We start from the raw sequence: 23248 nt of genomic DNA, 5'->3' as shown, positions 1-23248 counted from the left end.
TATCTACCACAGCCCTTGTCTTCTCACCAAAGTTGAAGAAGATTGAAGATTAAAAAGAGAGACTCTCCCACAGTTGAAGAAGATTGAAACTTTTGATTTGATAATGAGTATCTCTTTTTATTTTTAGGTTATGAGTATCTTATGTAATAGCTTATATGAATTTTTCGAATTATTATAAGCTGAAAAATATGTTAAAATAAAGAATTTTATGTTGAGATGACAAATTTTCGATTGATTTTGCGATTTAGGGTATTGTGTTCACACATAGTTCACATGTCATTCACATATGGCTCACTCGTTGTTCACACATGGTTCACATATTGATCATCATACATTAGGACCATGGTTCACATGTAGTTCACCTCTAATTCACATCTGGATCACACGTGTTTCACACCAAGTTCACACCTAGTTCACCCCTAGTTCACAACAAATTCACATATGGTTCACATCCAATTCACCCTTGGTCCACACCTAATTCACACCTAGTTCACAACTAATTCACACCAAGTTCACCCCTAGTTCGCACCTAATTCACAGTTAATCCACATAGTCACACCTATTTCACACCACGTTTACCCCTGGTTCACATATAGTTCACAGTTGATTCACACCTAATTCACACTTGTTTCACTACAAATCACCCCTAGTTCACGCCAAGTTCACTTATGGTTCACACCTAATTCACACATGCACGTAATTCACATATAATTCACGCATAATTCACACTTGGTTCACATATAGTTCAAACACTAGTTCACATTCACACATAATTCACACGAAGTCTAACACATGCACGTAATTCACACTTAATTCACACATAATTTACATCTGGTTCACACAGATTAATAAGATAAAAATGACAAAGTTTTCTTCCACTAATAAGATGAAGTTGACGAAGTCATTCAATTTCATTTAATGAGACGAAGTTGACATAATTTTCTTCATACATTCAAAAATAAGATACAAATATCTAAATAAAGGACAACTATATTTGTAAGTTGTGGTAAAACAAATCTAAACAAGTCTTTTCTCTAAAGACATCCATGTTGTTGTCAACATCAACTAATAACTTCTCATGGTGAGTGTTAATTGGAGTTGGTATCTCTTTCTGGTCTTGCTCATGACGATGCCCATCTACTACATCGGGCTCCGTGGGAGGTTCCTCATGTTCTTTCCTTTCAAACTCCAATTCCACATCATTATCTACAAAGCTAATAACACGAACCATGAGTAGTTCATTCGATCCTTGAATAATAGTCACGAAATTCGTTCTCTTTGGGTCCTAGATTGAGCGTGGCCTTCACAAGATCCTGCAACAAAATAATAAATTAATAAGGTACAAACATTACTTATAAATTACAAACTCAAATAAAATCTCAACGGCTCACACATGGTTCACACCAAATTCTGCCATGATTCACACTAAATTCACACATTAATTGGTCATACCACATTCACACTTGGGTCAAACTATATTCACTCATGTTTCGCAGCAAGTCCACACTAAATTCACTCGTTTTTCACACCAAAATGGATCAAACTTAAAAAAACTTCTTCTAACCAATTTCAGCATGTTTGGCATTAAATTATACTCCATGAGGATTCAATTCAAACCAATGGAGATAAATATGGTGCCTATTCTTTAGCTACTTTGAGCATGTTTGGCATTAGATAATACTCATTCATATATTTGATAACAAACTAGTGCATTTGAGTTCTAAGTTTCTTCCATAATTGATTTTCACTTATATATCATATATAATAAGCTAATAAATTTATTCCAATAAACTAATAATATTAGAAAAAGAGATATATATCACACTATAAATTAAGGCCATGCATTTTTAGTTGAGCATTATTACAAACACTTGGTGGGCACTATGAAAATTCAACAAATATGTTTCAAATTACTACAAAATAATATCATAAACAATGAAAATACAAAATATATAATCATACAACAATTACATTACCTGATTGTAAGTTGTATATAAATCTATGTTTTTTTGAGAAACATGATACACAAAGGGTGGTGGTGGGAGGCTTCAACGATGGTGGTGGGAGGCTTCGGTGCTAGGGGCTTCGACTGTGGTGGTGGGAGGCTTCAATGAAGGGGACTCGACGGATGGGCAGAGACGACGACGCAGCTAGGTGGACATGCGTTGGTCTGGCGGAGATTAGGGGTGTGCACGGTGTGGTTTGGGCGGTTTGAACACTTTTTAATACACCGCGTCACATGTGCGGTATAGTAGCTAGAACACACCGTGCGATGTGATTTCGTTGCACCAAACCATTTTTTGCGGTGTGGTTTGGGTGGTTTTCCACGGTGTAAGTATATTAAAAAATATGTGTGAGATAGAGATGATGATAGGGAGGAGGCGCAAATGAGATGAGAGATGAATGAGTTGTTGTCGTGTATGATGTGTTAGAGAATAAAGTTATATCCTAATTTAAGTGGGCTCCTAATTTAAGTGGACTCCTAGATTCAGATTGTGTTACTAAAAAATGGTAAATATGTAAAGTTTAATTTTTTTAAACATATTTGTAAGTATACGGTGCAGTGCAAACCAAAATTTCATACCGCCAAACCGCGCACCGCACCGTACGATTTAGCTAAGATACAAACCATACCGAACCATTCCACTTTTGACACCGCAGTTTGTGGTGTAGTGTGGTGCGGTGCGGTCGGTCGCTGCGGTTTGGCGGTTTAGATGCTCACCCCTAGCGGAGATGACGTGGGTGCTGGCCTGAGACGACAACACCACCAAAGCTTATTCGACAACAACATTGAAGATAGCTGAGTTTGGGAGGGTTTTCAGTGGGAAGCTTAAAGATGAGAAGAGTAAGGGTTCAATTCTTTTCTAATTGTTTGTTTAATAGAGGGGTAATTTTGTCTTAAAGAGTTAATAATGTGAAAAACATTGAATAATGATTAGAGTTATATATATAGGGATAATTAGGGTGAATTAGTGTAGTTTGCCTTGTAGTCACACATAATGGGTCCGTAGTTTGAGCGATTCTGAACAGTTATTTATTTAATTTTGAAGGAAGAATCGGAATAGTTATTGGTTGTTTCTAACTTGATAACTCTCAAGTCACCAACGATAATCATAATGAAATACCTTTGTAAATTTCGATTCCATTATAATTTAAGATAGTTACACTTACATACACTTTTTTTTGTTTCCTTTCTAGATTTTTTTTCCCTTATTAAATGCGATTTATTCCTCAAAAAGTTAAACTTTTATTGTTAGGGCATGGAGCAAAATGACCTTTAATATTATGTGAAAATAAGTAAATGTCTATGTTTTTAATTTTGTAGTAAAATAGCTTAATTATCTATTTAATATCACAAATTACCAAATATACCATTTAACAAATTACTATTTTATTCTAAATATTTTAATATTATGGTATATGTATATTAGTTTTGTTTAATTGTTTTTATTTTAAAGTTATTTTGATTTTTTTTTCGTTTTTTATAAGTTGTTGAATGATATATCATACCACAAAATATATATACCGAGTTGAAAAATAATATATTATCAAAACTTACAAAATTATTACTAAAAAATGTATATACTATACTAACAAAATTATATACTACCATTAAAATGTATATACCATGATACAAAATTATATACTACCACTATGTATAATAAAATAGAAATTAAATATCACAAAAAAAAAATTATATACCATACCACAAAAAACATATACACTAATTGGAAAATAATATACCAACAACCTATAAAAAACTTAAAAAATCAATATAACTTTAAAATAAAAACTAATTAAACAAAACTAATATGCATATACCACTATATTAAAGTGATATAATCCTAAATAAATAAACAAATTATAAAAAAAAAAATTAAGTAATCAACAATGTAAAATGATCATTTATCTATAATTTAAAAAATGAGAACATTAACTTCTTGATAATTTTATTTTTGGTCGTTTCTAATCATTTCTCTTTATTGTTTCCTTTTATGGACCGATAGCCAGGGCCCTTTAAATTTACAGTTTTTATTTATTTTTTAGAGGAATTTAAAATCTACAGTTTAATGGGATGAAATAAAAACGCATACTATTTTTTGTTTTTTAAAAAGGGAAAAAGATTAATTAGTGTCCATCACCAATTTTTCTATGTTTGTAAGCTCAGACAATGACCAAAATAATAGTGGGAAAAGTATCAATTTTCCCTATATTCACTTTTTCAACAAAACATTTCCTACACGGTCATGTGGGGTGTTACTAACAGGAGATTTTTTATTATTTATATTTAAAGAGAAAAAAAAAATTGTATCATCTGCTAAAATCCATGGCCTCATTTGGATAAAAAAAAAAAATCAGAATAACACACATTTGTCACTTGTGTGGTGCGTTGCTTTGGCCTTTTGCATTTATTCTTATCATCTTTTTTCTTTTACTTATTTTTTTCTGTTTCTTTTTTGCTCTATATCTCATCTCCTTTCTCTTTTACTCCCACATGTTTTTCGTGTCCACTGATTCTGCTTGCCTTCCCTGTCTTTACCAGCTATTTTTTTTTTGCTAGAACTTTACAAGCTATTTAAATAAGCTTAAATCCCAAAGTTTTAACCTTTAAGCCTTTTTTTTTCTTTCCTCTTTTCATTCCCATCATCAAATTCTCTTATCTGTTAAGAAATAATGGGTTGTTGTCAGAGCAAGAAGAGAATTCCAAAACCAGGTGGTACTAATGCTTCTTCTGCTACTACTCCCTATGGATCAGCACCTGCCTCTGTTAGTACCGCCTCTCATCAAACGTATGAGCACCACCACCAACAACAACCCCAACAACAACCCATTGTTCAAACCCAGAAAGTTTCAGTAGCCCCTGAAACTCATTTCCCACCACCCAAGACCCGCCCAGAACCAGAGCCACAACCAAGGCAGCCTCCGCCGCCGCCGCCTGAGCAGCAGCAGCCCAGCCCTGTTTCTGCGGACCCAATTCCCCCAAATGCTATTCTGGGTAGACCCTTTGAAGATATCAAGCAGTTCTACACTCTGGGGAAAGAACTGGGTAGAGGCCAGTTTGGGATTACTTACTTGTGTACTGAGAATTCAACTGGTGACACATACGCCTGCAAATCTATACTGAAGCGGAAGCTGGTTAATAAGAGTGATAGAGATGATGTCATGAGAGAGATTCAGATCATGCAGCATTTATCTGGGCAGCCAAACATTGTGGAAATTAAGGGAGCCTATGAGGATAGGTACTCCGTCCACCTTGTGATGGAGCTTTGTGCTGGTTTGGAGCTCTTTGATCGGATTATTGCCCAGGGGAAGTATTCAGAAAGGGATGCCTCGGAGCTTTTCCGGGCCATTGCCAATGTTGTCCATATTTGCCATTTCATGGGTGTCATCCATCGAGATCTCAAGCCTGAGAATTTCTTGTTCTCTAGCAAAGATAAAGGGGCAATGCTGAAGGCTGCTGATTTTGGACTGTCTGTTTACACCGAGGAAGGTGAGTTTTGTATAGTATTACTTCGTGTTTTAATCCCTGTTTTTATGGTTTATTGTGTTAATGTTGTTGAAGGAATTTAGAATTGGTGAGCTAATTTGATTTATTGATCTATTATCCCAATTGGGTTGGTCCCTCAAGTGACCATGGTCCTATATCTCTGTCCAATTTTTAGTACTTATTAACATAATTGTGTTTTATTTGTTATAACCGTGTAAAGAACCTTACCGTACGTGTAACCAACTATAAAGTATAATGGTGTTACCGGTTCAGGATTTAAGCATTAGGAATTGCTATCATTGCCAATTTATCGTGCCTTAGTATAAATAATAAAAAGTACTATTTTGACGTTACAACTCATTTTGTCTTTTGAAGAGCTTATCTGTGAATTGTACCATGTGCATTGATATCACATCAATTTGGTTGGCCATCAAGGCTTACTGACACGGTAGGAAAGTTAGTAAAGGAAGATTGTATGTTGTAGACCAACACCCTACTTTTCTCCTAATTTAAACAAGTTTGGGGGGCTTGAATAAAAACTATTTGTCTTTGCTTTGGTTTTTGTCATATTTCAAGTTTCATTTACAGAAAAGAAAAATGAAGAAGAGAAATTTAACATGTCAGTCTGGATGGTTATATCTAATGGAATCATGAATATGATTTTTTCTCTAACATTTAGATTATATTTTGCATCCATATTTTCTGACATCTTAAGCAAGAGCATGAACTTTTATGTTTGACCGATATTTTATGACAATCTTCTCAGGAAAGGTGTACCGTGATTTAGTTGGCAGTGCTTACTACGTTGCTCCTGAAGTATTGCGCCGACATTATGGAAAAGAAATAGATGTATGGAGTGCAGGAGTCATTCTGTATATCTTACTTAGTGGTGTACCTCCATTTTGGGCAGGTAAATACGAGTTCAACAATTCGATGTTCTCTCTTGTTGTTGTTTCTTTTTACTGGTAATACTCCTTTCTTTTGTGCTGCAGAAACTGAAAAGGGAATATTTGCTGCCATATTGGAAGGGGAAATTGACTTTGAAAGTCAACCATGGCCTTCAATATCTACCACTGCCAAAGATCTAATTAAAAGGATGCTTACCCAAGACCCAAAAAAGAGAATTACTTCTGCACAAGTTCTTGGTATTGAACCATTTTCATTTCGAAACAAATTTATTCATATGGAAATGTGCTTAAAGTTTTCCTTCACGTGGTGATCAATTTTCAAAGTGCTTTTTTTTTTAAAAAAAAAGTGCCTTTAAAAAAGCAATCATGAGACAGGAAAGAGACAGCCTTTCAAAAAAAAAAAAAAAGAAGGGAAGGAGACATAAATAAAAGGGTGAATTTAGATAAATGATGATGTGTTAAATTTTAAGTAGTGGGATAGTAAGAGACACACAAATGTGATAGAAGATTTCTCTTTCTCTTCTTACATGAACTATTTTCTAATTTTGCATCTGATCCAAGAGTAATTTTCATAGCATTCCTGATGTTGCTAATAACTCTGCAATTTGATATCATTTGGTTAATATTGCGACTATTAAATCTACCTTGTGATTTGTTCGTTGTGCTTCTAACTATTAAACAATGATTCTTTTCTGTATGTTAAGATCATCCTTGGCTGAGAGAGGGTGAAGCATCAGATGACCCTATAGATAGTGCGGTTCTATCCAGAATGAAGCAATTTAGGGCAATGAATAAGCTCAAACAGCTTGCTTTAAAGGTAAATTTATATTGAAAATCTCATTCAAATCATCTGTTTTTACTAAATTTAAACTGCTAACTTTCCATTTGAAGTCGCATTAGCTGGCTTCTTGAAGTTTTATCTCCAGAATTGGTATTGTTCAACTTTCAAGCTTGTGCAGGTCTAGATAAATTTTTCTTTCCTCTTAATAACATTAGTTGTTTGCACTTGAAAAATTGCCTATAGGTAATTGCAGAGAATCTCTCTGAAGAAGAAATTAAGGGTCTTAAAGCATTGTTCACCAACATGGATACTGACAAGAGTGGCACAATAACATACGAAGAACTGAAATCAGGTTTGGCTCGTACTGGTTCGCGGCTGTCAGAGACTGAAGTCAAGCAACTCATGGATGCTGTAAGCAATTGACCTTGCTGGAGCATTAACTTTAATGTTGAAAATAATCATTCCCTTCCATTTTCAACTGGAACTTTTTATGATTCTCTATGTTGCATATCAGGCTGATGTGGATGGAAATGGAACAATCGACTACATTGAATTTATATCTGCTACAATGCATAGACACAGACTAGAAAGAGACGAGCAGCTGTACAAAGTATTTCAGTATTTTGACAAGGATAACAGTGGGTGAGTATAACTTTTATGTTGATGCCGGCTATATTAAAAAATATACTCACTCTTGCATAGTGAGTATGAAAGTTGTCAATGCTCACTTATTGTTGCATTTTCATGACAGGTTTATAACAAGAGATGAATTAGAGACTGCCATGAAAGAGCATGGAATAGGTGATGAAGCCAATATCAAAGAAATAATTTCAGAGGTTGATACTGACAATGTAAGTTTTTTTCTCCTTCTCCCTACTTTCAGAAACTTATGCCAACTCTCTTGTAGTCATTTTGGTACTGATACCACATCGAAAACAGGATGGTAGAATTAACTACTCAGAATTCTGTGTAATGATGAGAAGCGGGCACCCATCTGCAAAGCTCATTTAGTCTCATTAATTAGTGTTGGAACATTAAGAGATGCATGTTATCTTCCAAGTAAGCTGCTAGGTGTGTGGCTTGGCTGCGTCTAGAGGAATCAGAGCTGGAACCTTTTCAACATAGGGTGTGATTCTGTGATATGGGTTGAACCATTGTTTGAGAATTGAGATGGTTTTCTTTAGGAACCCTTTTTGCCATCCTGAACCTCACAATGAGCAGTTTTGAAAATGCAAAGCTTGAGAGTTTTGGTTTAGATCCATTGTTGGTTGGAGTTAAGTTTATATGCACATCTAGTTATTGACAATTACACTTTGTGAATTACCATGTATGAGATCATTTGTTTTGCTCATTGACCTGGATATCATAAAATGATATTGTATCGAGTGAGGGAAGAATTATTTCTATTTTTGGGCTTACACTGCCACTCTCTATATTTGTAATATGTTATTAACTTTATTGTGTTTACCCAACCAAAAGAATAGTTAAATATGTGAATTCAATAGCATTGAGGGAAGTATTTGGATAGCTTAAGGCATTCATGGGAGATTCCTTAACATGTACAGAAATTAATGAAAACTGTCTTTCCTTTCTTCTTACCCTTCTCTATTCTCTAGCTGTAATTAAATAAAGAAGTCAAGACTATTGGTTGAGTGCCCTGCTTGTCTGACATGTTTGCTGCACCTGAGTTTTTGTGACCCCCAAACCAGGCCACCAATTTATTATTTGAAGCTCTCTCTCTCTCAATTTACAGAAGTAGCCATTTTGCTTCCCCAGCAGAGAGAGGTGGCTAACATAAACACCATTACAGATTTGAGCAATCTCATATATCACATTTATATTATTTATTTTAATAATGCCATTCACTGAAGAACCATATAAATTTAAACCATACTGTTGATCATGAATCCAGCTATTTAGAAAAACAAGATAAAAACAATGTATAATGTCAAGGGGGAGAATCTTTTATCTACATTTACTTTCTGGGGCCAGAAGACTAAAGCTCCCTGAAACTTTAACCATTTCGTCAGTTTGTTCACTGAAATTAACTCCTTGGTCATGATAAAACCATAAATTTCACATCGTTTGAAGCTAATGTTTATATATATGTATAACAATCCTAAGTTTTCTTTACACGCTCTACAAGAGAAAAAAAAAGTATGTGCATGATACCCCAACTCTCCACTTTCATAAAATATAAATATATAATATTATAAAAGTAATTTGTTTTCCTTAGCAACACATTTTCCCTAGAAAGGCAGTGAATCAAGAAGGGTGTGGTGTACTCATTATAGGTCTACTCTTTTGCCTTCTTATTATTATTATTATTATTATTATTATTATTATTATTATTATTATTTTTGTAGAACATCAAGAAGAGTTTAATATTCAAGGCCTTGGTTCACAAGACAACTCCCCACCTTGTTTTCTCACTCTTGGGGCACCCCCCATTACAAGTGAAAAGACTAAAACATCCCAATTGAGGTGATATGAAATATGGGCTAATCTGTAATCAGAACTTACTAAATTTGGATTGTGGTGTCTCATAGTGAAAAGCAAGCGTGGTCAGTGGGTGAAGCTGTTGTTTAAATTAGAAGAATGGTATCCAAGGTTTTCAGTTTCATATTCCCCTGACACAAATTGCATTAAAGAGACAAGCATTTAAGTTCCCATTTCACGTGAGGTTGTATTCTGGTTCTGCATTGTACCCCACTAAGCATATTATATGCACGTGTGCACACATTTTCTTTATTCATTTTCACCTTGAAAAAAGGGGTAGCAGATGACAGAAGAACTCGCCAGTTAAGACACTAGACACACATAAAACTTTTATCTTTTTCCTTTCAGTAATCATAACCCCTCTCTCAAGTTTGATATTTCTGCATCAATTATTTAATTATTGGTGCAATCTTGTTTTGAACTCAATGGACGATACTATACTAGTACAACTCTTCTCTTGGGGGGTGTTCATGAAAATTTATGACAAGTTAGAATATTTCCAAATGAATTCTCTTCTTTTATTTTTTGTTCTTAATCCAACATTTCAATCATGTTAAAAGATGCCAAACTCTTATCTTAAAAACAAATTCAGACAATGGGGTGACTAAGGAAACCCTCAAACTCCAAGTTCCTATGAGTGATGTTTTTAGTTTATTTTCATGGATAGCATGTTTTGCTTAATAAAACAGTCCGCATGTAACATAATTCATCACTATGGAAACAGCTCAAGTGGAATCTAAGGTAAAATTAAGTTGGCCTATTAGGATATGACATTCTCTCAGTATCATTTGTTTGTTGATATATAAATAAGTAGGTAAGATACTAGTGTTTTTAACTTGGCAAAAAAACAAAAACTATAATATATTTATCATTATAGGTTTCACACAGCTAAAACTATTATCAACAGTGCCTCGGATGCTCCTCGCACTTAGTAGAAAATTGGATTAGGAGTATTTCCACTTACATAAGAAGACAATGCTGCTGATTTTTATATATCAGAAGATGAGTTGGTATTACCAATCAAAGAGCAAACCCCTTTTAGTATTTTCATATGTAACACAATGGGATTCTAATATTTTAAGAGTTTACTTCAAAAACTAATGGTTAATGCACAATGTGTGAGCCTCGATCTAAGTAAAGAACTAATTTGAGGTCTTAAACATTTAGTTTTACGTGTTCCTAACCCAAACATTGATAAACCTTTTTTTTAGAGGACCAAACATTGATAAACCTTAAAGGCACATTTTACAAAGATTGCACTATTCATACATGTCAATTTTTTTCATATCATTTTCTAATTGTTAAGGGACTTATATATCAGAAGAAAACATAACAAAAGAAATGCTTAGAATATATTTTATTTCTTCATCTCCAAATATTGGATCTTGCAGTAATGATCATAATCATTTTCGAATGTTATTAAAGAAAAAAGAAAAGAAAAAGTTCTTGTCATTTGGGTGAGGAAAATGAAATGTGGAGACTCAGAATCCAAAGACAGAGAGAGAAAGAGGTGCACGTGGACTTGCATGCTTAATAGCCCGTCGTCTCTCTCTTTCTTTCCATGTCTCTCTTTCTTCCTTTAGCGAACCAGAGAAGAAAGCAAAACCAAAGGCTTCTTCTATCCCACATCTTCGATCACTTCCATATTCCATCTCTGAAGAAAATCTGTATTGGCTAGAGACGTCTCTTTCTTCTTCTTCTTCTTCTTCTTTTGAACTTTTATTCTTGTACACTTCACAGTTTGACTGCACTCTACCTAAACCAATCTTATGGTCTCTCCCATTTTAGATCATTTCTCAGTCAACTTTTTAGCTCTGTGCCTAAATAGGCTCATATTATTACACTGTTATATAGTACTCTCATGCCACTTTGCATGAACTGGTTTCAAGTTCCCCTCTAATAATGGCTTTTCCATCTTGTAATGTAGCTAATTAGACAACCCATTTTGCCATTTTATTTAATTATTTATACTGCTTCCTGACACTCTTTGTTTTGCAATATTTTCTTCTTGAGAGCTTCTGTTTTCTGTTTGATTAGCGGGCAATCCTTACTTCAGTGGATATTGAAAAAAAAGGCTCTCTTATTTGTATTTTTAATTTTGGTTGTATTTATGGTGCCTCCTCCAATGGTGGAGCTGCAATCTTGTGCTAGCTTGGTCAATACCTCAGCATTATGTGCTATAGAGCAAGAAGTCAAAGGAGAAAGTGTCAACGTTATAGCTGAGATTTCAGCTGAGTTACAAAGGGAAAGACAGAAAAATGCAGAGCTTATGAAGAAGATATCTTTTCTTGAAGCTCAAATACAGGAAAGAGCCAAGGACTCTCTTTGCACAAATGGACAGGTATGCTAATCACCTTTTATCTATTTTTATTAATTTTCTTCTTTGGAGTTTTGAGAAACATTTCCTTATTCTCTATTCTATGGTAAGTTATAATAAGAGGGATCATAATCCACCATTACTGATAGGATCGTATCATCAAAGGGTGTTCTTGCATTATATTTCAGGGCAGTTGTCCTACTCCAAGGGAAACCAACTTCAAAAAGTTTAAGAAGCAGAAGACAGAGACAGTTAGTAATGGAAATGATACAGAAAAGACTATCAAAAGCGAAGACTCTTCAGAGAAGAACCAAGAAACAAAATGCTTGGCCCAGAAAGACCCATTTCTAGAGAACCGTTTAGTAAACTGGATGAGCATGGATGAGACACAGTTTTTGCAATATGAAAAGGTCAAAGATGGTGAGTCTCCTGCAGATTGTTATGATACAGATGAAAGTGATGATGAAGAGGATGATTATCACGAAGATGATGGTATTAACAATGAGCATAAAGAAAGGGAAGCTAATGAAATCTCAACAACTGCAAACGACGTGAACAATGTTGTCGTAGAGCCATTACATCACAACCTACTGACAAATGAAGAACTACCTGAAACACAGCCCATTTCTGATGAGATTGAGTTGATCAGAGACCAAACCAGAAAACAAGATGAAAATGTTATCAGAGATTATAAATCCCCACCAACCAGTATCCTTAATATGGGGAGGTATACTAATTGTTATGCAGGATCAGGGAGCATATCACATAATAAAAAACCTCCAAAAGTGGCCTTCTGTCCAAGAGAAGTGAAGAGAATAATTGAGTCTGAAGCTATTGAGCAAAAGAATGCTCAATCCCACACCATAAGGAAGATCATTGTGTTCGCATCACTTGGGATAAGGCATGGATGTGAAGATATGTATGAGTTGGATTTTAATCACTTTAGCATTTTGAAGAAGGGAGAGCCATATGAGTCTCCTTCTAATCCAGGGGTAAGCAAATAAATTCGGTGCATCATCAACTTAATAGTGTCATAAATCTTATCAGCAAGGTATTGACAAAGTTGGTGAAGAGTACAACATGTCACTATTTATGTGTCATAGACTCATGGTGGGGTTTGTTGTTCTTTAACCAACATGACCACACTAGTTTTGGTAGCATTATCCTGTGTGAAGTCATATATATAAAACATATATATTCTTATCTAATTACTGATTTTATTCTTTTCTTTTTGCTAGGAGCATGTTCTATATGAGAATCCTCAAGTTAGGAGGAAAGTTTTCTATCCAAATCGACAGAACCCAACATTATGTCCTATTCAGGTACTAGAGGAAGAGAAGGCTATGCGTCCATCAGATTCTAGCTGCCCATCGTGCTTATTTCTATGTATAAAGTATGGAGGAAGGACAAGAAATCTTCCCCAAAATGAGTAAGTACCATTTCAGTATGCCATACTATCAAACACTTGGTTCTATGCTCTAAAGATTGACATGTTTCCTTGTTCCAGATATGTCAGACAGCGAATGGGAAGGAACAAGCTTAAGTCTTTTGGTCCACTTATATGTCGAATGGTGATGCTAGCTCATGTTCGAAGTGGGAGCTTCTTCTTCAAGGCCTTGGGCATTACACTTCTCTTCATGGCTGGTTTTCCTGATGATCTAGTTCAAAGGGAAACCAAGTACCGGAACTTAGACTTGCTTCAGAAATATTACAGGTAAAGTGAGAAATCGCATACCAAGATAAATACATAACAAAAATGTTGATTATGTGCTTTGTGGAAGTGAATATCTTATTTCAGTGTACTCTTGACATGGTTTAATTGATGCATAGCTTCTCTGTTACAGGACAGATGAGGAGGCTGAAGGAGAAGATTTGTTTCTCCCACATCAAATTGTTTCTGACTCTGTAAGCTTACTTACTTCTTGTTTTGTCATCTGTCAAGGGCAAATCAGAATTCCCATGCCATTACAAAAGTAAGTTTCAAGTTTTAACACCAATCCAATTCTTGGCTTCTAACTTTGTATCCCTTTTCTTCATCAGGCTAGTCCTGGTTCCCAGCAACTCACAGGGAAAACATGTTCTACAAAACCAAAGGTAAAGAAACAGGCCAACTCCAGCTCCATCAGTAAGCCTAATAATCATAACACACAAAGATATTTAGCACTCCAAAAACCGGGACATTTGAGCTCCGGACCTCCTTCTCAATTTGGATTAATGGGGTATACATCCATTCATACACAAGCAATGGCAGCATTTCATCATCAGTCTATCCCACCTCAGCCTCAGACGCCATTAGAAATCTCTAACTCTGTAATTGCCAACTCTAGTACTAATGTCCCCTTCCCAAACCAAACCCCATATCATCATCATCACACACTCCCACCACAGCCAACAAATCCATTTGTGCCAGCTTTAATGTATTGGCCTCCTCCAAACACATATCCTCCTGCTACACCTTACACACCAACATATGGTTATCAATCTTTCCCTTCAGCTGGAAACTACATTTCCATTCATCCGCAGCCTTATTATACTCCTTTGATACCGAAAATCGTAGAAGGCGACCGCAAGAATGACACAGGCTTAAATGATGATGCTAATGATTCTGATAGTAGTTCGAGCAGTACAGAGCCAAAGAAAAATCAGAAAGTTGGCACAGAAAAATAAAATAAAATAATGTACTAGTCATTCAATGTGTTTCTCATCTCATGCAGTAATATCTTGTCAAATAATGATCACTATATAGATCATTTGAATCATTTTTGGGCCTCCTTTGCTCGGTGAAAATATGTAAGTTACAAGATAATCGTATTCATGTGCAATATTATAGCTTCAAAGTGGAGATAATCATTCCAAGATGCTATAGTTTATTACACCAGTATTTATTTCTATTTGCGCATTAACCTGGTCGTAACATACCTAGTCTTTGAAAAATCTACCGTTTCTTTCTTTCTTTACAAAATTGTCGTTTTCAACTGGTACTTTCCTTGACTGTTGTCGTTTTCGAAAGTCTCTTTTCGTTTTTAAAGTTTTGTCATTTATTTGTTGATATATGTTGTTGTTTTTCGATTCTTCGTGGCAAAATGGGGCGGCGGGGCGGGGCCCCGACCCGACGGGCATCTTTGCCCTGGTAAAAGCGGAGCGGAATTTGGGGCGGGGCAGCTAGGAATTTAAACGGGGCGGGGCCGCCCCGCCTCAATTTTTTTTTTTTTTTTTTATACTCTAACTCAATTCTCTCATGCTACTTATATACATAGTACGTAAAAATCACATTTTATATGTGGTTTATAATATTTTTAATTCTATATAGACTAGAAATAATTATAAATATTGAAAAATATGTTTTATATCATTCATCCTTATTCTTGTATTTATTTTGTAAATTTTAAAATAAAAAAAACAAAATATAATATTTGATGGTGTAGTTGATACCATGTGTAAAATATAAAGATTACAATAAAAAATAATATTTAGCTTTTGGGAAAATTCTAAAATTATAATTTAATGTTTCTTAAAAAAAAAGTTAAATAGGGCAAATGGAGCGGGGTTGACCCGCCCCGATTAAGCCGGGGCGGGGCAAAATGTTCGCGAGGCGGGGTGGGGCGGGGCTGACCCGCCCCATTTACATCCCTATTCGTGGCGTGTCTTTTGGTAATTATTGTTTTCTGGTAACATTATTGTCGCTGTTGTGATGGATCATTTATTAATTATGGTAAGTAGGGAAGTAAATGTATAAAGTGATGTTGTTGTTGAAAATAAATTATGTACAATGACGTGTAATTAATTATAATCACGTAATTAAAAGTAATGTCGTCCTAGTTAAAATAATTCAAATTAACTACACATTATTGTGTGTAAACACTATATACAATTTAAATATATGTATCATTATTCTTAAAATTACTGGTATCAAAACAAATATGATCCAAATCCATTTATTAATAATCCTCTCACTCTTCTTTCTTTTTAATTTCATAGTCAAGAACGAAGTGTGGATTTTTAATTTACTAATAATATCTATGAAAAGGTCAATGTTGATAGATTTTTCGATAAAGTTGTAATATTTTGAAATAAAAAAATTCTGTCCTTTTCTTTTATATAAAAATAGCCACATACACACACAAAAAAAAGTTTCCACAAATATGAGAATTTTGTAAAGGTAATTGTATTATCACTTCGTTACAATGTTTTTGCCCAAAAAAAAAACACAGTATTATTCCTTGCTTTTTTTTTGGATTATATGTCAACATTTCTACAAATATATCATGAATATTTGTCAACATTGTGGAAATTTTGTGAACAATCTGTAAATATACTTCATCCATGCTTTATTAGTCAACCATACAAATATAAAAGTTGAAACGGAATATAACGAATTAAATCATTGAATTTGGAATTTTAATTACACAAAACAAAAATAGAGTACTCAGACAAATCCACATAAATCGAGATCTACTATACTGTATACATATATTTTCACTCTCTGAAATCATCATTTGACTTTCAATTGATTTATCAATAAACCTTGTGTATCTTTGATGACTTATATACATAAAGTTTATTGAAATAAACCACAATAGACTTAAATTCACAGTGATCTATAAAATGATGGAACAAAATTTCTAAAAATTAAAACAATTTAAAATCTATAAGAACAAAATATTCATTAAAAAAAAGATGATGCATGTGAAGCAATAAAAAAACAATAGAATAATTTCCCTCTCCTGGATAGGGATGTAAATCAAGAGGGATAGAGAATGAGGCACTAGGGTTTGTGAGAGAATGAGACTTGAAAAAAGCTGTATGCTTATCTCTTAATGTTATAAAATAGCAACTATATTATTCACTCTAATATTTATTATTAATCTTACATATAATGCTTAAGAAGTAGTATTTGTAATTAGAAATCTAAATTATATGATATTGTGTTGAGTTTACTCCGTTAATTATTCTAAATTGTGGCGTAAAAATAATGTTTACTCAAGTAGAATAATAGAACAACCATAATTATAAGAAGAAAATCGAAAGACACGTATTACCAACCATACTACAATTGCATACATATCTAGGTCAAGTGTCTACTGCAAACGTGATTGGAACGCTACTCTTAATACACCGTTTTTTTAAAGGCTACTAGAGGATATATAGGAAAATTATCCCTCATCTCCATCCTATCCTACCCATTTTTTTTTTAAAAGGACCCAAAATTTTGTTTGAGGTCATTAATTATAGGGGAATTTGGGGCATTAATTCTAAGTAATTCATTTTGTTGCACTTAAATATTTATGTAAAAAAATTTGCAGCAAAAATCTTTGTCGTTACACATTTGGTGTGGCCATTGGTTCCTCAACCGTTAAGTGTATCAAGAGATACATGTGGCAGCACCCGATTGGCGGCAAAATTCGTTTTTGAGAAATTTGCAGCATAAATACCTATGTAGCTCATTTTCTTGCACTTTAATGCCTAAGTAAATTTTTTATTGCAAAAAATTAAATAAAATAATTTATTCACCTAAAAAAATTATGTAAATATAATTTCAAAAGCAAATTTTGCTGCCAATCGGGTGCTGCCACGTGTACCCCTTGACATACTTAACGGTTGGGGACCAACGTCCACACCAAATATGTAACGACAAAGATTTTTGCCATCAAAAAAATTACATAAGGATTTAAGTGCAACAAAATGAACTACATAAGGATGAATGACACATATTTCCCCTTAATTATATAGAGAAATTCTATAGTGGGGTGTCATTTTTTTTCCCTATCGGCAAGGGTATCTTTGTTTTCGGTACTTGGAATTATAACCTAATTTTTTAATATGATGGTATATTTTATAGTTATAGTAGGCATTCCATCAATTTTCAAAAAATTATGAATAATTTACAGTGTCGAAAAACAGAGTTCAAAATAGTGAGTTACACGCGGATATAAAAAAATATATGCACGCGTACAACTGACTGTTTGAACTATGTTTTCAGCATTCTCAATTATTCGGAATTTCTAAAAAATTGATGGAATATCTGTTATAACTACAATATACACTGTCATATGAAAAAATTAGATTATAATTTCTCCACGTACCGAAAACATAGACGCCACCACCGGCAGGGACAAAAATAGCATCCTACTATAAAATTCCCCTAATTATATTTATATATATGCACATTGTTGCTGTTAATTTTCAAAAAATTAATTATGTTTGCATAGATACTACATTTTGGTCTATAAATGCAGTATTGATTTATCATCTATTAAAAAGTTGTTATGAAAACAATTGAAGAAGAGTTGTAGATGTAGATATCTACTAATTTAAATGCTAATAGGAAAAGGAGCCGGAGGCCAGTGGGAAAGGAGGAAAAATAGTTTCTTCTAATAAATATAGTAATTATTTGTAAAAAGTTATTAAAAAGTGAATATTGCGTAAAATAACATTAGACCAATAGAAGACGTAAATATTATATTATATTTGTGAAAGAAAAAAAACAAAAATTGATATATTTGGCTAAATTTTTATATCATGTACTCTAATGCATAATTATAAAAAATTGATATAAATATAAATCTTTCATTAATACTTATTTAATATTTATTAAAAAATAATAAAATATTAAAAATGGCTTAAAAATCTTCATTTACATTTAATGATATACTATAATTAATAATAAAAAATTAAAAATATATAAAAGTAAATAAAAAAAATAATATATTAATGATAGTACTCCAAATATACATCATGATATATTATGTAATAAATTTAACATAATTTTTAACATAGGTCAAATTTAGCACAATTTTGACACTATCGGATAAATTTGTAATTTTTTTATAGAACTATTCTCTTACATTTTCTTTTATTTCGGTTGCTGTATTTATTTAGTCTTAAGAAAAAACTAAAAGTGTCTATACTTTAATATTAATCATTAGATTAAGATTAATAGTTCATATTTATAGTTGTTAATTAATATTTTTAAAAATAAATTTTAATTTTTTCAAATGCATATCAATTTCTAAATATAGTTAGTATTTTTTATTGGTTGGAAACAATATTAATTATGACTAAAAAAATAACTAAATTTAAAATTAATATAAAAAAAAAGAATATTTGGTGATTTACTATACCAAATTACTATATTATCATATCATTATAATTATTAGTACTGGGTAAGGACCATTGAGAAATCTTGCGTGACAATATGAATCTTGTCTTTATCTTTCTTTTTCTTTTTCAAGGGAGTTCTGGGACCCAAATGGAAAGCATCCTTTATTCAGTTTACCATTCTCATACTCAATGTGAGCACTTGGGCCTATAGAATAATAAAGCAACACACACTCACCCTCGCTACTAGTGTTATTATAACTATTGATATCATTAGGGATATTAATGATATTATTGTATAGTTCATTTGGATAGCTCGATTAGATTGGATATAAAATAATGAGAAAATCATTTCTTAAAAATAAATTAAAAGAAAATAAGTTAGATCAAGAATAATAATAATAATAAAAAATTATTCTTGCCGAAATACATAAAAATATGAATGATTTTTAATAAGATTTAAGTTGTACAAAAAATTAGAAGAATTATTTAGATTGTACTCTACAAATGTGAGCTATTAAATAGTACTGTAGTTTTGATACTTAAAGAGAGGGCTAGGCTAGGCTGGCTAGCTAGCTACCATTTTGGCACGCAAAGCCTGATCATTCACCATCATCATTTCAATCCACATGTGCCCACAATAACATAACATGACATCACCATCGTCCATCGTCCATACATACATAAATACATACATACACATCAGGTTTAACCCAGTCTGTAGTAGTCCCCATCAAGAACGCAGAAACCTAATTAATGAAACTAGTACTAAGAAAACATTGGAAAATAATAACTTAACTAGCTAACAGTACAGTAATAGATGACCATATAGTAGTACTGCCATTTCCATGCACACATTACAAACCATCATCTTAATTATTCTTCAAGTCTCTCAACATCATCACTCTAAGATATTGAAACAAGTGTGGTGTTTTTCAATGGAGCTTGTTGGCAACATTACACTGCTTTCTGATCTCACCCTTGGTACCAGTGAGAGGGTTGTTCTCGGAGAGAATGGTGATGGCTCTAGAGAACTCTTTGAAGAAGTAGCTTTGGCTTTTGGCCATCTTCTTCACATATGGCTTGGTCCTCTTATCAGTGGCCAACTGATGATCCACCAGCAGAAGGCCCTTGTTGTCCAATATGTTTCTGTAGTAGTTGTTGTCCAGAATCATAGGCGTTCCCCTGTCATTCCTCACGTACTGGACCGCTTTCGGGTCTGGAATGGAGTCCGGGCACTTGTAAAGCATGTGCTCTACGTGGTCCGGGTTCAGAGCTGAGTCCACCTCCGGATACAGCCGGTGGACCAGTTTCACGCAGTGGGTGCGCCCCACGCTGTGTGACCCTGTATCAAAAAAATAATCAAGAATTATATAATGAGCATGATACATGTCTATATACATGATGATGATGATATATATATATATACCTAGCAAGGCAACGAGTCCAGGGGTGTCGATTCCCATGGAGGCGAACCTGTCAAGAACAACGGACATGCTTTCGTTGTGGTCAGGGAGGTACTCCTCGAGGATCTCTGCTCTGCTTCTGCGACCATCTCTTCTTCCTGTTTTTAGAGGAATGTAAGGTCCTCCTAGCTGAGCTCAAAGAAAAAAACCGTATCAACAAAATGGTTACATAATTACGGAAGCGGAGTACTCAAATTGGTTGGTTTGTAGTTAATAATAATAACTAGCAGCTGGCTAAGAAAAGCCATAAAAAGTTAAAAACCATTTTTATTAATATATGCAGTAGTCATGAGTTAAAGTAAAGCAGATCAGTATTAGATAGTTTGTACTCAGATCTACTTTATTGATGGATGATATTGTCAGTACATATGGATAGTACTTCTCAAGATAACATGTTGGTCGCAATGAACAGCCAAAATAGAGAAAGTGAAGAGACTTTTACCGAAACGATGCCATCTCTTGCAGAGAGCACAAGAATATCAGAGCATGAAACGACGCCTGGGCACTCTCTCTCTACAGCTTCTTTTATGGTCTCAATGTACCTAAAATTTCTCATCCCGAAGCTTCTGTCCATCTCTTTCTCGGACAAGGACCTCCTTGTAGAGTCCAGCAGCAGTGAAGCATCACACGACTGTAGATTTTGTTCAAACAAAGAAAATTAAAATTAAACTCATAATAAAAACATGCAGTAGTTCTTGATGAACTTGAGAGAGAGATTACCTGGACAGCACAGTCATGGAAAATGTTTCTGAGCCAAGAGAAAGCAGTGTTCTTGTGGCGCTTATATAAGAGCCTGACTTGTTCTTTGATAATATCTTCAGCTTGAGGGCATGAATCCTTGTAAAAGTTCATAACAAGACCTGGGTCTTCCTCATTTTCAGCTGCCGAAGAGGTTTTGAGAGAAGAAAGTGCTGAGAAAGATAGTAAAGCGAAGAAGATGAGAGCTTTGGAACCCATTTTCTCTGTGACTGTGCTATGTGGCCTCTCACTCGATCTGATCAGTAACTGACCACAATTGTTTGTTGCTCTCTATGTCTAGCTAGTGGTACATTAAATAAGGCAAAGGAGGATAAATTTGACAATAAAAAAGAAAAAGAAAGTGGAAGCTATAATAACTTATTCTATTTTATTATTATTTCGCTGATTTTGATGCTTTATGACTTGGGTTGGGTGACGTTTTCTTTATTACTACTTATAAGAGTAATGACCACAATGTGGTAAAAACATTTTACCGCCGTGAATCCTGTGATTGGCATTGCTACGTGTCGTTTTTCCCAGAATATATAATTTAAGTTTATGGTAGAAAGAGAGAGAAATATTTTCTTTAAAAACGATAAATCTCAAATTTTAAGAAAAGATATTTGCGTTGAAGTGATTAAAGTACTCTGTTTATATGTTTATAGCATTTAAGTGCTTAAATTATTTTTTTATGCAGCAAAATTAACTTCCGTTCATATTTTGGTCTAGTGTAATTATCTATTTCGTCGTTAAGTATACCTACATTATATGGTGTAGAATTTGCTTATAACTTGAGTATTTTCATCGTAAATATCTCTTAAATTTAATATTTTTACTGCAAACATCTTTTAAATTAGATATTTTCGCTACAAATATCACTTTAATTGAATACTTTTACATACGTTTTATAGACAAACTTAACAATAAAAATTAACGTAACGGTACTAACTGCACTAAAACATGAACAGAAAGTATTTTCACTACCAAAAAATATAATTTAAGTACTTAAGTGTAAAAAGTTGGATACTTTCGTGGTAAATAATCATTTTTAAAATATGTTATATGAAAAAATAAATTAAATGTATTAAAACATTCTGAAATTTTCTGAAATAGTAAAAAAAGACATGAAAATGAGGAGGCATTTTGGAATTTTCTGTGTGTACAAATTTATAAATAATATCCTATAAATATAATAATGTCCTCAATGTTTTTAAAGGAAAAAATATAATACTAGAAATATAAGAAATCAAAATATATTTAGAAAAATTCTAACGGAAGCATAATAATAAGGACAAAAAGAAAACACTAGTTCATCTCATCTCATGTATGTCAGAATTGCTAAAAGATGCTTTGCGGTAATATTTTATGATATGGCATGTTATTACTGGTAGAATTTAATATTCAATCTCATGTATTTTAATTAATTTAAATTAATATAAGATAAGTTTACATAAATACGAAAAATAAATAGAGTTTATATTTATGGGAAAAAAATAGTTGTACAAAATATAGTAATAAACTGAGAAAAATATTTAGTATAGAAGATCATAAAATTAGAAAATTAATTACCATAAAATGTTACGAAAATTCAAGCAATAGTATCGTCTCTCACATCTATATATCTTTCTTATTCTTTTTTTTTTCCATCTTCTTCGTCTTCTTCTCACTCTTCAATGGTGGTGCGTCAGCTGTTCTCTCAGTCATGAGATAGCATCGTCATTCTTTTTTTTCTTCTTCTTCTACATTGAGTAGATCTTATTTTATTTTTAGATCTACTTTTTTGTTTGTTTGATTTCTTTTAAGAACTAGTTAGCATTGTCTTCTTCTTCTGTTGTTGTTGTAATGGTTATATTCAACTTTATTTTCAGATCTGATTTTTTTTTTTGTTAGTCTGGCTAAGTAACTAGTTACTATGACAATTTATTTTTGTTTTCAGATATGTGTTTGTTTTAG

The 23248-nt window shown here is 33.3% G+C and overlaps 3 protein-coding genes across 3 annotated transcripts; 2 read left to right on the top strand and 1 right to left on the bottom strand.

Annotated features, from left to right (window-relative positions):
• The first annotated feature begins 4450 nt into the window (after positions 1 to 4450).
• On the top strand, positions 4451 to 8704 carry LOC133795037 (calcium-dependent protein kinase 21-like). The gene is made up of 8 exons (XM_062232491.1): positions 4451 to 5491; positions 6255 to 6398; positions 6481 to 6633; positions 7101 to 7213; positions 7421 to 7588; positions 7692 to 7819; positions 7929 to 8028; positions 8117 to 8704. The coding sequence occupies exons 1-8, from the start codon at positions 4675 to 4677 to the stop codon at positions 8186 to 8188; spliced, it is 1695 nt and encodes a 564-aa protein (XP_062088475.1). The 5' UTR covers positions 4451 to 4674; the 3' UTR covers positions 8189 to 8704.
• A 2511-nt stretch (positions 8705 to 11215) lies between these two features.
• On the top strand, positions 11216 to 14830 carry LOC133795038 (uncharacterized). The gene is made up of 6 exons (XM_062232492.1): positions 11216 to 12017; positions 12182 to 12985; positions 13232 to 13422; positions 13501 to 13707; positions 13838 to 13898; positions 14034 to 14830. Exons 1-6 carry the CDS (start codon positions 11787 to 11789, stop codon positions 14658 to 14660), a joined length of 2121 nt encoding a protein of 706 aa, XP_062088476.1. The 5' UTR covers positions 11216 to 11786; the 3' UTR covers positions 14661 to 14830.
• Positions 14831 to 19673: 4843 nt separating this feature from the next.
• On the bottom strand, positions 19674 to 21590 carry LOC133795036 (peroxidase 42). The gene is made up of 4 exons (XM_062232490.1): positions 21278 to 21590; positions 21000 to 21188; positions 20521 to 20686; positions 19674 to 20436 (listed from the first exon to the last, which is right to left on the bottom strand). Exons 1-4 carry the CDS (start codon positions 21512 to 21514, stop codon positions 20027 to 20029), a joined length of 1002 nt encoding a protein of 333 aa, XP_062088474.1. The 5' UTR covers positions 21515 to 21590; the 3' UTR covers positions 19674 to 20026.
• Between the last annotated feature and the right edge of the window lie 1658 nt (positions 21591 to 23248).

The sequence above is a fragment of the Humulus lupulus genome, chromosome 8 (genome assembly GCF_963169125.1).
Source record: "Humulus lupulus chromosome 8, drHumLupu1.1, whole genome shotgun sequence".
Classification (NCBI taxonomy): Eukaryota; Viridiplantae; Streptophyta; class Magnoliopsida; order Rosales; family Cannabaceae; genus Humulus; species Humulus lupulus.
The sequence above is the reverse complement of the archived record's forward strand: the minus strand, read 5'-3'. Positions and strand labels throughout refer to the sequence as shown.

Coding starts and splice junctions, on each gene's coding strand:
- LOC133795037 (XM_062232491.1), top strand. CDS start 4,675: ATGGGTTGTTGTCAGAGCAAGAAGAGAATTCCAAAACCAGGTGGTACT. Junction 5,492..6,254: donor GTCTGTTTACACCGAGGAAG/GTGAGTTTTGTA, acceptor CAATCTTCTCAG/GAAAGGTGTACCGTGATTTA. Junction 6,634..7,100: donor TACTTCTGCACAAGTTCTTG/GTATTGAACCAT, acceptor CTGTATGTTAAG/ATCATCCTTGGCTGAGAGAG.
- LOC133795038 (XM_062232492.1), top strand. CDS start 11,787: ATGGTGCCTCCTCCAATGGTGGAGCTGCAATCTTGTGCTAGCTTGGTC. Junction 13,708..13,837: donor TTGCTTCAGAAATATTACAG/GTAAAGTGAGAA, acceptor TCTCTGTTACAG/GACAGATGAGGAGGCTGAAG. Junction 13,899..14,033: donor ATCAAATTGTTTCTGACTCT/GTAAGCTTACTT, acceptor TTTCTTCATCAG/GCTAGTCCTGGTTCCCAGCA.
- LOC133795036 (XM_062232490.1), bottom strand. CDS start 21,514: ATGGGTTCCAAAGCTCTCATCTTCTTCGCTTTACTATCTTTCTCAGCA. Junction 21,189..21,277: donor TCCATGACTGTGCTGTCCAG/GTAATCTCTCTC, acceptor CAAAATCTACAG/TCGTGTGATGCTTCACTGCT. Junction 20,437..20,520: donor TGGACTCGTTGCCTTGCTAG/GTATATATATAT, acceptor TTTTTGATACAG/GGTCACACAGCGTGGGGCGC.